General features: G+C 43.5%; 1 protein-coding gene across 2 annotated transcripts in view; it reads right to left on the bottom strand.

The window, feature by feature from the left end:
• Positions 1–14,106, bottom strand: part of MALT1 (mucosa associated lymphoid tissue lymphoma translocation gene 1) — a 70,932-nt gene extending 56,826 nt beyond the window's left edge. For both annotated transcript variants that reach the window (XM_006837524.1, XM_006837525.1), the window contains exons 1-2: positions 13,880–14,106; positions 2,694–2,860 (exon numbers count right to left, since the gene is read on the bottom strand). In XM_006837524.1, coding sequence (XP_006837587.1) covers positions 2,694–2,860; positions 13,880–14,106 — 394 coding nt within the window. The remainder of the gene's footprint in view (positions 1–2,693; positions 2,861–13,879) is intronic.
• Positions 14,107–14,947: the final 841 nt, after the last annotated feature.

Genomic DNA, 14,947 nt, shown 5'->3' with positions numbered 1-14,947 from the left:
GTTGCTGGGTTTGAACTGCTGACTTTGTGGTTCGCAGTCCAGTGCTGAGCCTACAGCACAATACCAGGACTCCATCACCACACAGAAAAGAAGGAAACATTAGATTATTTCTACTTTGCATTTTTACTAAGATTCAAGACTATGCTGGGAAAAACAAAGTGAAGTGTGTTTTTTGTTGTTGTTTTTGTTTTAATGATTATACTGATCATTTTTATGTTTGTCTCTTCTATTGGACTACAGACTTCAAACAGACAGGAGCTACTGATTCAGTCATCTTGGAAGCTGAATGACCATACCAGCACAATGCCTGCGGTGGAGAAGATACAGAATGCAGCAAATGTTTCTTGAGTGAATGACTAAATTCCTAACATAAATTGGTTCCTATACGGCTTACATTCTTAATATGGCTTAAAATGAAAAACAAAAACACACACACACAAAACCTAAAATGATGGATGGAGTCTTACTTTTTTTTTTTTTTTTAATCTCTAGTAGCAGAAAATATTTGAGTTTTGCTTCTCTGACAGGTGTCTGCCTTACACAAGTTCTGGCTTTCTCAGGCTTTCCTGTATTAAAATTCTGCCTTATTTTTCTTGGTTATCTTGTATAGACTACCCATAAGGAGCTCTGGTAGCATAGTGGTTATGAGTTGGGCTGTGAATCTCAAGGTCAGTAGTTTGAAACTACCAGCAGTTCTGCAGGAGAAAGATGAGGCTTTCTGTTCCTGTAAAGATTTATGGTCTTGTAAACCCTATACAGGGTTGCTGTGAGTTGGAACCAACTCCACAACACACAGCTATCATCATAGATTACTCATAGAAGATACAGAGTAAGCTAACAGAAATTACTTACTTCATCCTAAAATTGCTGAGCTTTTTTATAAAATCTCAAACTATTTTCTCTTAAATCAATGATTAACATTCAAGTCACAATAAATTCCTAAGAACACTATACAATTTAACATCCACCTTCGGAACGATGAGTCACTGGCACTATATAACTGCTTTCCTTCAAATGTGAACACGTCCTAGGATGTAACTTGGGGGTCAGATTTCAGAACAGCCTATACTGGGGAGCACTGTCCTACCACAGGCAGATCTCAGAGGTATTGTGGGTTCAGTTCCAGACCACTGGAATATAGTGAAGCTAGAAATCAAGCAAGTCACACACAATTTTGGGTATCCCAGTGCCAACAGAAGTGATATTTACACTATTCTGGAATCTAGTGAGTGTGCAATAGTATTGTGAAAAAGCTTGAAATATCATGAGAATGATCTGAATGTGACTCAGAGACATGAAGTGAGCACATGCTGAAGGAAAATGGCGCCGACTGACTTGCTAGTTGCAGGGTTGCCACAAACCTTGTGTTTGTAATAAACAAAGTATCTGTGAAGCTCAGCAAAAAGAATAAGTAGAGGAGAACAGGAAGAGCACACAAGGTCTTTACTCACAGTGACCCTGGGTGGCAGGGTAAAGCTGCCTCACTGGGTTTTCTTGTTACAATCTTTATGGAAGTAGATTATCTGGTCTTTCTTCCACGGAACAAAACTGAGTGGCTTCAAACTGCCAACTTTTCACGTGGCTGAGTACTGAAACATTGTACCACTGAGCTTCCAAAGGAAGACTACAGATGTTTATTAATGTGAACCTTTATTAACTGCTGGTTTATCAGAAATCAACGTATAAAAAACAATACTACCTAAAATGAGGGGGCGATAAAGGCACAAAGTGACTGGCTCACAAGGTTTCAGGAGGGAGTTTAGTTTAAGAGTGTGCAGGGGAAGATAGAGTCCCCACTGAATAGTTTTCATCTTGTCTAGATGGGTCTGGTAAAAAGAGACGGGGATGAGATTCTTATGATTCAACAGTAATTGTTATCATGACAAATTGTGACCGACACAATTGTAAATGTAAAAGTTTTATAACAAAAACGGGGAAGTAGTTAATCTTACAGTCCAGAAAGAGAGGACCCTAGGATCCTCAAGGGAGAAGAGCACGAGCAGAATGTGGAACTCTATCCAGAGAAGCAACGACATCAGAGATGGAGGCAGAAATGGGGACATGGAGAGAGTGAGCAGCTGAAGACTCTGCATTCATGGGAAGATAGGGACTAAGAGCTGGTGGCCAGGAGGCAGACTTGCAGAATGTGCCCTTTGTTTGATGGTTTAAATTATTATATATGCTTGAGTGTTGTTGTTGTTGTTGTTTTTTAAAAAAAGCTAAAATGAATAGAGAGAAATACTGTTAACTGATGGTACATGGAGGGGATTATAATCATTGTAATGAAACAAAGTATATGAGTTGTTGACTGTAAAACTGATGATCTGCTCTTTAAACTTGCACTCAAATCACAATGAAAACTTAAAAAAACAAAATAAAACATTGCTTAAAAATTTCTGGCAGACTGTTCATTTCTATTGTTTCAATCATGACATTTTCTCCCAAATTTGCCTAAAAGATGCCCCACAGAGTTTTCCTAAAGACTTCATTAGATTCATAACTCTCCTCCCTGAATTTCTTGAAAACAGGCAGTCACATTTTAAATCTTGATTACACTGAAGGCAAATGTCTGAGGGGAAAAAATGAAGTGTTACACATTAATTACTCAGCAGAATTCTCCAGGCCAGGTGAGCTGTTTCCCTCTCATTCCGTGTCCTCGGAGCCCTGGACACACAGTGAGGTGACACACCCACCTGGGGGGCTGAGTAGCTGCAGAGCGTCCGTGTGCTCCAGCGTCTGCAGGAAGTCGCTCAGCTCGGTAACTGTGCAGCCCTTCTCCCCAAGCAGTTTCAGTAAACACAGGCTCGGGCTTCCTTCAGGCTCCAGCACCCGGAGGGAACACTGCTCCAAGTCCAGGCAGCTGAAAACAACACGTTTCCTTCAAGTCAGCAATGTGAGCCAGTGGGGTACAAACGGAGGTGTTGCAGGGAATAAACTTCAAACTACGGAGTGGTGGGAATCTATGGATACCTGGTATTTACGTTAGGAACGCTCCGCCCTTTCTCTTTCTGTCATTCTGGGGGACTCCTCTTTCTAGACAGAAAAACACTCTGCTCCAGTCACTGTAGACCATATCCCCCCAGGTACTACCGGTACCCTCTTACCCTCTGGTATTAGTTTTTCATGTATCCCCACACAGTACCTTTTTTTAACAAAACAAAACAGTATAATCCCATGTTTTGGGGGGAAAAACAAAACCAGGTATAGGTGCATGTGTAAATACATATGAAAATAGCTACCGAGACACGTGGGAAAGCATGCACGGGACCTACAATATAAGAACATGCTCACGGAGAAAGAAGCCCCAGCTAACTTCCTCTTCATGAAAAGCGCCCACAGTCTGGCCCAGAGAGGTGCTCACTTCCCCTCAGGCCAGCAGTAGGACCTGAACCCCTTTTTCTGTCTGGCAGAAACTCTTTCAGGTGTCCTTATGCATGCTGTTGTTGTTAAGGGCCGTCGAGTCAGTTCCGTCGCAAAGTGACCCTGTATCGGGTTTCCGAGGAGTTGCTGGTGAGCCTGAACTGCCAACTTTGTGGTTCAAACTGACCTTTTTAGGACCTTTGTAGGACCAGAACACCTTATCTTTCTTCTGCAGATTGGCTGGTGGACTTGAACCGCCGACCTTGTGGTTTGCAATTCAGCACTTATCGTGCAGAGCCACCTCGCTCCCCTTCTCTCCCTACAGCTGCACACACTCAACAGTATGCTTACTCCGTGACATTTGTTCCCATCCCCTACTGAAGGACACTCAGGCTGTTCTTTGCTTGTTGGCTCTTAGAAACAATCTTGCACTAGACAGACAGAACCTTGAAGCTGTCATTCCAGACATGTGCAAGTTTATCTCTAAGATAAAATTCCATGAGTGGAGATGCTGGCTTATAGAGTGTATGCACGTGTCGTCTTGGTAAGGTTTCTCAAATGGCTGTACCATTCTGGATCCCCATCAGCTCTGCAGGCGAGGGTCTGCTTTCCCCCCAGTTTGACAAGTAGAATGGCGTGATGCGCTTTTGGATTCTGACCAATCAGATAAGTGGAACATGGTATGAGGGGGCTTCAAATTGTTTATGGAAAAATGGAATGAAAAGATAGTGGCTTTTTTTCTATGAGCTTTTTGAAGCCCCCTTGTATCTCAAGGTAGTTTCAGCATTTCTCTGAAAATAAGTGGGGTTCAGTATCTCAACTTTTCATATGTTTAAGTCCCATGTGTGGTTTTTTCTTTGACTCTTGCCCATCCTTAACTTCTGCCTATTTCTCTATTAGACCTTCTGCTATAGGTGAATTAACACCACTGGCTGAGATATTAATTCACCCTCCTTTTCATTCTTATGGTAAGGTGTAACTGGTAACTCTGCAATTTTTTTGTCCTGAAGATTTTTATTGTTAGGCAATTTATCATTCTTTTTTAGAAAGGTCTACATTATAGAAGAAAACTTTCTTCTTCTTCTTTTTTTTTTTTAAATATTAAAACTTTCGGTCCATTTGGAGCTAATCTTGATAGACTGAGGCAGAGGTTACTATTTAGCTCTGGTTGTTAACCACAAGGTTGCAGTGGTTCATATCCACCACCAACTGCTTCAGGGAAAAAGATGAGGCTGTCTACTCCTGTAAAAGGTTTACAGTCCTAGAAACCCTAAGGAACAGTTCAACTCTGCCTTACATGATAGATCTGAATCTGAGTCGACTCAATGGCATTGAGTGACTTCTTCCTGAGCACACTGTACAGGGTTTCTGAGGAGTAACTAGTTAGCAGTTCAGAGCTTATTCTACAGCGCCACTGTTGTTGTTGTTAGGTGCCATCGAGTCGGTACAGACACTTGGCGACCTTATGCACAGTAGAACGAAACACTGCCCCCATCCTGGGCCAACCTACTACTTTGCCATGCTTGAGTCCATCGATGCTGCCCCTTGGCCAATCCATCTCATTGGGGGTCTTCCTCTTTTTCTCTGACCCTCCACCTTACCAAACATGATATCCTTTTCCAGCGACTGGGCCCTCCTGACAATATGTCTGAAGTATGAGAGCCGAAGTTTGGCCATCTTGGCCTCCAAGGCGCACTCTAGCTGCACTTCTTCCAAAACAGATGCAATATTCTCCTCCAAAACCATAACTTGAAAGCATCAATTCTTTTATTCACTGTCCAGGTTTCACATGCATATGAGGTTACTGAAAATACCATGGCTTGGGTCAGGTGCACCTTAGTCCTCAAGTTGACATCTTTACTCTTCAACACTTTAAAAAGGTCTTGTGCAGCAGATTTGCCTAATGCAATATGTCGTTTGATTTCTTGACTTTTGCTTTCTTAAATGTTGATAGTTGATCTAAGAAGAATGAAGTCCTTGACAACTTCAATCTTTTCTCTGTTGATAATGATGTTCTTGATGTCATCCCACAACTCTTCTGGTCTTCGGTCTTTAGGGTTTAATGTATCAAATCTTTTCTTCAGATGATCTCTAAATTCAGGTGGGATATATTCAAGGTCATATTTTGGCTCCCATGGACTTGTTTTCATTGTCTTCAGATTCAGTTAGAATTTGCATATGAGTAATTGGTCTGTTCCACAGTCTGCCCCTGGTCTTGTTTTGACTGATGACATGGAGCTTTTCCATCACCTTTTTCCACAGATGTAGTCAATTTGTTTTCTATGTATTCCATCTAGTGAGGTCCATGTGTATAATTGTCAATTATGCTGTCTAAAGAAGGTATTTGAAATGAACAAATGATTGATTTTGCAGAATTCTATCATGTGTTCTCCAGAATCATTTCTATTACCAAGGCCATATTTTCCAACTACTGATGCACAGGAAGACTGTATTTCCTACCCTCCTCTGCAATTAAGAGGTAAACTAGTTCTGGTGACTATAATGGGAGCAGTGAAAGTGACACACACAGTACTTGAAAGAATCCTGGTCCATAGTGAAGCAACATGAGAGGCAGACCCACATGATGAAAGAAAGAAATCCATCTCCAAGTTTCAGCCTTCTTGCACACTACTGTGAAGTGAGCAAGGAATAACTTTTTATCCTGTCAAGCCATTCCAATGGCGTGTGTGTATGTGTGCATGCTATCTGTTATATTAGCTAACTTCAGCTATATTCATAAATGTATACCGTGACCTCATCTTTTGCCAGACTTATTCCAAAAAAATTTAAAACTTCCTTTTCACTCCAATAATTAGAGATGCAGGTTATATCATACACTAAACTCTTATATAGGAGTCCTGATGTGGTGCTATGGGTTTATGCTCTGGGTTGCAAAGTCAGTTGAGCTGCCAAGTCAGTAGTTCAAGCTCACCAGTTGTTCCTTGGAAACCCTTTACAGGGTCACTATGGGTTGGAACTGATTCCATGGCACTTAATAACTCTCATATATGGATTTTTATTAGATCTCTTTCTGAACTTTATATTCTGGTCTGCTAATCTGTCTACTCTTGTACCAGTACCATATTGTTATGAAGATTTTAAAATTATTTAATAAATCTAAGGACTAGTCTCTTTTTATTACACTGGTTTGGGAGTTTCCTGGTCATTCTTGATTATTTCTATTTACATTTGTTTTCTAGAATAAGCTTTCAGAGTTTGGAAAGAAGGCAGGAGGGGAGAAAGGAATAAATGGAAGGAGAAAAGGAGGGAATGAACCCAAGCAGTTGGTGTGTTTTGTAGAATAGTTGTGTTGAGTGCCTCTGTGTAGGGTTTCCAAGGAGCAGCAGGTTAGTTTGAACCACCGACTTTTCAGTTAATAACTGACAACTTAACACTGATCACAATACACCATAACTGTTGCCTGTTGCTGTTAAGTGACATTGAGTTGGTCCTGACTCATAGTGACCCTGTTCAGGGTTTCCGAGGAGTGGCTGGTGAGCTTGAACCACAGACCTCAGGATTCAAACTAACCTTGAAGTCAAGTGCTTAACCTACACCAAGACTCCTGTTAAGTATTGTTAAGTGATGTCGAGTTGGTTCCGACCCACAGTGACCCTATATAGGGTTTCTGAGGAGTGGCTGGTAAGCTTGAACCACTGGCCTTGTGGTTCAAACAGACTTCACAGTCCAGCATTAACCCGCAGCACCACACCAGGACTCCAGGGATTGTGCGAATATTAAAATTTAATTTAGGGAGAACTGACAACTTCATAGTACTGAAGACGTCCTATGCAACAATATGGTATATCTTCCCATTTGCTCAATTGACTTTTGTGCCTTTCAGTTGTGCCTTAGAATATTCCCCATATGCATTTATGCACTTTAGACTATTGACGTATTACTGGTTAAAATTTTTTTCTGGTTATTTTATCTTTTTTGATACTACTGAAACGGATTTTTTTCTCCCCTTAAATTAGCTTTTGTTTGTGCATATAAAGGCTTGTTACTGTTGTTTAAGTGCCACAGAATCAGTTCTGGTTCACACAGACCCTGTATAGATGTCTGAGGCTGTAAATCTTCACAGGAATAGAAAATTTCATCTTTCTCCTGATATAAAGACTATATTAATGCTGGTTGTTGTTAAGTGCCATCGAGTTCGTTCCAGTTCATAGTGACCCTGTATAGGGTTTCCAAGGAGGAGCTGGTGAGTTTGAACCGCTTACCTTAAGGTTCAAACTGACTTTACAGTCCAGCGCATTAGCCCACAGTGCCACATCACGACTCCATATTAATGCCACAGGTATACAATTACCATCACTTTACTGGATTCTCTTCATGTTTGCGGAGGTCTTACAGCTAATAGTCTTGAGTGCTCTACATATACAACTCTATCATCTAAAATAATGACACTTTGATCTCCTCCAAGTTTTAAAATGTGTTGGTCAATACAGACCAATGCCGACAGCAATAGTAATTTCTGTTACTATTAAGTTAGAATTTTCTAACTTTCATTTGTTTAGTCTCCACCGCATTGTCAGTGCCTAAGGGCATTCATGAGCATAATATATGACTGTTGAAGCAAGGGGGAAAAAAGTAGTTTCAATGAAAGAATTATTCCAACTTGGAAAACCATTGCTGCGGTCATTCAAGTAACAAAGAGAGTTTATTCCTGCCAGGCCCTGTCCCAGGCCCTGAGGACCCATCTGTGAACAAGAGAGTCACAGGGCTATTGTTTCTAGATTTCAACACAGCCCCCAACAACACACAGCAAGCTCTCTAGAACACATGTTTCTGACATTCTCTTTGCTTCTACAGCTGCCCCTTTTCTCGTCTATCATCAATTTCTTTTGATGTTTTGGATCACTTCCATTAGCTAGCATGCTCTGCCACCTACCTTAAAAATAAAACCAAAAAACTTCCCCTCAGTCCACATCTTCCTTCAGCCATGGCTAATCTTTTTGAAGATATGTCTTCCTTGCAGTTTCCAGTAGCCAATCTCTCTCTACATGTCGGAATGCCCAAGGGGTCGATTCTGGCCTAGTCTGTTTTCTATACGCTTTACTCTAAATACCACCTATATCGTGTAAAAACAAACAAAAAAAAATCATGCTCTCAGGAGGAATAAAATTATACTGGTAGCTCTGGTAGCGTAGTGGTTAAGAGTTGGGCTAATAACCACAAGGTCAGTAGTTCTAAACTACCAGCGGTTCCATGGGAGAAAGATGAGGCATTCTGTTCTTGTAAAGATTGGCAGACTCAGGAACCCTATGCAGAATGGCTATGACTCGGAAGCGACCCCATGGTACATACCCAAGCCACCAATCAAATACGTATTTTGGAAGTTCAAGCTCACCAGTCACTGCTTGGAAACCCTATACAGGTTGCTATTCCACTGTGGGCTAATGCGCTGGACTGCAAAGTAGGTTTGAACCTTCAGGTAAGCAGTTCAAACTCACCAGCTCCTCCTTGGAAACCCTATATAGGGTCACTATGGACTGGAACCAACTCGATGGTATTTAACAACAACCGGCTGGACAGCGCTTAATAACAACATATTTTATAATGTATATGAGTCCAAGTGTGGTGCAAACAGTTAACATTTTGACTGGTAACAGAAAGATTGGAAACGTGGGTTTACCCAGAGGAGACTTGGAAGAAAGGTCTAGTGATCTACTTTCCAAAAATCCATCCACTGAAAACCTTATGGAGCACAGTTCTACTCTGACACACCTCGGGGTCGCCATAAGTTGGAGTCCACTTGGCAGCAACTGGTTTTCACAATACAGGAGGGCTTCAAAACATTGGTAGAAAAACATCACCATCTTTTCATTCCATTTTTCCAGGAACTTTCTGAGGCCCCCTCATGCATAGTCTCACAGGAGAAAGAGAAGTCATTTTATACCAATGAAGATCTACAGCCTCAGAAATCCTGTACGTGTTGGTGTCTATAAATTGAAACCATGGTGATGCCACTTGACAACATATAGATACATATTCTAGATAAATACTGAAGGTACAGCAGCAGACAGGATTGATTTACTGATAAAATGGATGTAGTGTACAGTCATCAGGGAAGACTCTGAAGTTTTGGCCTAAACTGGAAGGATGCAGTTGCTATGGAACAAGATGCAGAAAACAACCTGAGAGAGAGACAGCCAGATAGTGCCTCTAGGGGCAGACACAGTGCCTCTAGGGGCAGACACGCTCAGTTGAAAACGCTTTCAATCAGTCATTTAGGATCCCTGGTGCTTAATACAGTGGGTTAGGTGTTGGGTTGCTACCCGAAAGTTTGGCAGCTTGAACCTTCAGCCATGGCACAGAAGAAAGATGAAGTTAGTCTGTTTTCATAAAGACTTACAGCCTTGGCAACCCTAAGAAGCAGTTCTACTCTGTCTCACAGGGTTGCTGTGAATTGGGAATCAACTGAAGTACACTGAACATCATCCATTCAAGAGGTGCTGGCAAATGGGGATCTGCAAACATGAACTTGGAAGTTCAGGGAGAGATAGGGCTTGGGTGGGAATAAAAATGTGTGTCATCAGGCTACATATATGGAAAGCCATGAGACTAAAGTTTGACACCAGGGAGATGAGGTGAAACAATAAATGACTGAGCCCAAGGTGCTTCAACATTCAGAGACTGAAGATATGAGAGCATTTGTTCTGGGGTTTACATGGTCTCATTCCCATGGCAGGTTACAAGCTGCTTGAGGACAGGATTTCTGCAGTTAACGGAGTCTCTCTGATACAGCAGAAGTAATTAATGACAGATTGTTCATCCTTGGCCCATGTTCCATAGCCTTATTTCTAAACTCCATGCTTTAATGCAATTTAGACAGCACGAGAGGTCCCCAGAATGGTCACGCTACTGTGCAATTTACATAGGTTGGGCAAGACACCAAGAACCTGTGTCCTGCCTATCCACACTGACAGGAAAGGGTATTCAATGGTAGAGCAGTCTGGTATTGAATTAGGACTAGGCTGTATTTAGAGCAGATGGCACACACGACGTGAAACTATGTTGTAGTTATGGTGCCATCAAGTTAGTTTCAACCCATAGCGGCAAACCCTATGCACAACAGGAGGAAGCAACTGTCTTGTCTTGTGACATCCTCACAATTGTTGAGTCCACTGTTACTGCTCCCATGTCAATCTATCTCATTGTGGGGTCTTCCTCTTCTTTGCTGACTCTACATTTACTAAGCGTGATATCAATCTCTAAGGATTAGTCCTTTCTGACAACACATCCAAAGTACGTAAGATGAAGTCTCGCCACCCTTGTTTTAAGGAGCATTCTGGTTGTACTCTTCCAAGACAGATTTGTTTGTTCTAGAAGTCCACAGTACTTTTAATATTCTTTGCCAACACCATAACTCAAATGCATCGATGATTCTATAGTCTTTCTTAGTCACTGTCCAATCTTCACAAACCTATGTTGTTGTTGTTGTTAGGTGCCACTGAGCTCGTACTAACTTATAGCGACCTTATGCACAGCAGAATGAAACACTGCCCGATCCTGGGCCAATTTCACTATCGTTGCCACGCTTGAGTCCATTGATGCTGCCACCTGGCCAATCCACATCTTTGGGGGTCTTCCTCTTTTTCTGACCCTCCACCCTACCAAACATGATATCCTTTTCCAGCGACTGGTCCCTCCTGACAATATGTCCAAAGTATGAGAGATGAAGTTTGGGCATCCTGGTCTCCAAGGAGCACTCTGGCTGCACTTCTTCCAACACGGATATATGAGGTGACTGAAAATACCATGGCTTGGGTCAGGTTGTGTTTAGACATTTTTGTTCTTTAACACTTTAAAGAAGTTTTTTACAGCAGATCGCCTAATGCAATATACCATTTGATTTCTTGACAGCTGCTTCCATGAGTGTTGACTGTGGATCCAATAAAAAGGAAGTCTTTGACAACTTCAATATTTTCTCCATTTATCAAGTTATTTCTCTGGTCCATTTTGAGGATTTTAATTTTCTGTACACTGAGGTGTAATCCATACTGAGGCTATATGTGGTCTTTGATCTTTATCAGTATTTCAAGTCCTTTTCATTTCTAGCAAGCCAAGTTGTGTCATCTGCAAATGATAGGTTGTAAATGGGTCTTCCTCCAATCCTGATTCCACCATCTTCTTCACTTAATCCAGTTTCTCAGATTATTTAATCAACATACAGATAGGTTAAGTATGGTGTAAGGATACAATCCTGATTCACACCTTTCCTATTCTTAAACCATTCAGTGTTCCCTAGTTCTTTCTGTTTGCCTTTTGGGTCTGTGTGAAAGGTTCCTCATGAGCCCAATGAAGTGTTCTGGAATACCCGTTCTTCACAATGTTATCCATAGTTACCTATGATCCACATAGTATCAAAAATTTTCTGAAAAATATTTTAAAAATTATTCTTCCTAATCCCTTATGGATGATTCTGAATGGACTCTCTTGTACTTTTTTTTTAAGTTAAAGAAATTTCCATTTAGTTTGAGGAATAGTTGGAATTGACTCGACAGCAGTGTGTGGAAGGAAAATATAAAGAGTCAAGGGAAAATAGTGGAAAGTGAGAGAAGAAAAGATAACTTGAACAGGCATCCTTTGGGGATTTTCATGTACCCCAATGGGAACAATTTATTGCCTCCTAGACCTGTTACCCACTTGGGCTGGCCTCACACAGGACAATCCGTGTGTCGGATGCTAGAGAAAAGTACCATCAACACCTTCTGCTGTCACATCTATCCTTCTCCCAAATTAACTTTTTATGTCAGTTTCACTCTCTCTGTTTGCTCTAGTCCTCACACTCCATGGATCTTCTCTGATTCCAACAGTGAAACGCTCCCAAATTCTTCCAAACTCAGACATTTGGAAATATATGAACCTGAAATAATGATTTTGGATTTTCTTTACTTGCCCAAAAACTCAATGGTATATTTTCCCTATTGTTGTTAAGGGCTGTCCAGTCAGTTCCAACTCATAGTAACTCTGTATAGTGTTTCCGAGGAGCAGCTGGTGAGCCTGAACCACTGCCCTTGTGGTTCAAACCAACTTTGCAATCCAGCACATTAGCCCACCGAGATCAACTTTTCGAATTTACCATTCCTGGTTTCTATTCTCTACAAATAATCCTAAATCATCTTAGTTGCTAAGTGCTGTCAAACTGGTTCCAACTCACAGAGACCCTATATAGGGTTTCTACAGAGCAGCTGGTGGGTTTGAACTGCTGACCCTGCAGTTAGTAGTCCAGTGCTGATCCTAAGCATCATACCAAGACAAGTAATCACACATCATTACTCTTTGCCTTAACCTCAAGTTTCTCTATTGTAAGGATTAAAGTAAGCAATGAGAGTAAGCAGTACATTGTTTGATATAAACAAAGAGCATAATAAATGATCAAATAATATTATTATTATTATACATCATTGTTGCTGTTAAGTGCCATCAAGTTGATTAGAATCTAAGCAAATCTGTATAGGTCTAAAATTGTAAATCTTTGTTGCTGTTATGTGCCATGTAGTCATATCGGACTCACAGCAACCTGGTATAGGGTTTCCAAGGAGTGGCTGGTGGGTTTGAACAGCAGACCTGTAGTTAGCAGTACCGTGCCTATCCTACATCGCCACAACTGGACTCCTGTGGGGTTATCAATTGCTGTTAAGTTCCATCGAGTTGGTTCTGACTTATATTGATCCTGTATAGGCTTTCTGAGGAGCAGCTAAGAGTGCTAATGATTTATATATTTAAATGTCTTAGTTTTCACGTCTAATATGGGAAGTATCAATACAGATTATACGTTATATATAATCAATATAAACAAACACCCTTGGGGAATTTCCATGATTCTTATGAGAGTAAAAAGTCCTGAACCCAAAAGTTTTAAGAACTCCTGGTCCAGTGGCTCCAAGCCCACTAACAAGGTAAATCGCATTACTTCACAACAACAAAGAGTTTAAAGTTCATGGTGAAGAAAACGTGGGAACTTGATCGGGGAACGTGGCATGAGCTCCGTTTCTGCCTTTCCCACCATCTTCTTTCTACGGAAAACCCATGAATTCTTGAATTCCACATCCTTCGCTTTTGTTACCCTACCTTTTTTTTTTTGTACCACTCCTTCCACCACCACCCCCCTTTTTCTTTTTGACTCCTAGGTATGCATCAATATACCTTCTGTATTCTAAGAGCTCTCTGGAATGGACAACTGCCCCATCATACATATAAACGCGAACCACAAGGTTCAGTGGTTCGAGTCCATCAGCCATCTGGAGGGAGACAGATGAGGCTTTCTGCTTCCATAAAGATTTGAAGCCTCGGAAACCCTTTAAGAATTGGAACAACTCCACAGCACTTAACATCATCCTCTGCTAGAAGGTCCTGCACCTCTCTGGGTCAGGAAAAAGGGAAGGAGAGCAGGAAAAGGGTGTGAAACACTTCCAATCCAGGACTCCCCCACATCCAGGCCTACCTCAGCTGGCCCCACCCACGAAAGTGTGCGCCCTTCCAAGCGCGGCCCCCACCCGCGCCGCCTCACCTGAGCCGCAGGCGCCCCCGACTCCCCGCCACCTCGGCTAGCCTCCTCCAGCCCCGGCCCTCCGGCGCCCGGTCCAGGCTCTCGCTGAGCCTCCGTAGCAGCGGCTCCTGCAGGCGGTTGAGAGTCGCGCTGGCCAAAGGGGGGAGCGGCAGTCCCGGGGGCGCGACAGGGAGCTGCTGGGACGCGGAGGGCGGAGGGGCCTGCAGCGGCTCCCCCCACAGCGACATGTCCCGCGCCGGCGACGCCAGGACGGCCCGGCCGCGGCTTCAGCTCACTTTCCGCCCTCCCTGTCACTTGCCCCAGAGTCGCAGGGGCAGGGGCGGAAGGGCAAATTAGGCGAATGCACGGCGCTTGCAGGAGGAAGCTCAGCTCCCCGCCCCGCCGAGACAGGTTTGCTTAGGCGCCCCGCCGGCAGGGAGCTACAGACACACTGAGGGGCGGAGCCCGAGCGTGGGGCGGGGCCTGAGAGTTTAGAGCGGAAGCCCTGCCGAGACGGGTTTGCCCCGGCACCTGGCTGGCCAACCGCGCTAGGCGCGCAGGAGGACGGGGCCTATGGAGGGGCGGTGCCGACGTGTAGGAAGGGGAAACCCCGTTCCCGGCCTGAGGAAACTGGTTTGCGGAGAAGCCGGGCCCATGGACGGCGCTAGGATCTTTGAGAGGCAGGGGGTTGGGGCGGGGCCGGGACTCGGGGGCGGGACCCGTCCACCTCTGCGCGTGCGTGCGGCCAGAGGCGCGCCTCTCACGCCGCCTGCGGATCTGCTCCGGCGCGCGCTTCAAACCCAGGGGGTGGAGCCCTGGTCTAACCGGAAGGGTCGGGTGATTGCTGCTGGAAGAGGATCTCCGCCCCGGCGGTTCCACTGCAGCGAGGGAGCCTGCGGCGCCGGGGCTTCCCACGACCGTGGGAGGAGGATTGCTTCACGGGAAAATCTCACTCCCCAGAGATGACAGCACGCGGTTCTCTATCCCAGCCCAGCTCGCCGCTGACTCCGTTCTTGCGTGTGCCGGCATTAGGCAACCTCAGCGCATCCTTCCTTGTAGGGTTAGAAGTGGTATGGCATTGCGAAGGGG

Source organism: Chrysochloris asiatica, unplaced genomic scaffold (genome assembly GCF_000296735.1).
Source record: "Chrysochloris asiatica unplaced genomic scaffold, ChrAsi1.0 scaffold00021, whole genome shotgun sequence".
NCBI classification, from domain to species: Eukaryota; Metazoa; Chordata; class Mammalia; order Afrosoricida; family Chrysochloridae; genus Chrysochloris; species Chrysochloris asiatica.
Note: the sequence above shows the minus strand (reverse complement) of the source record. Positions and strands in the feature narration are given on the sequence as shown.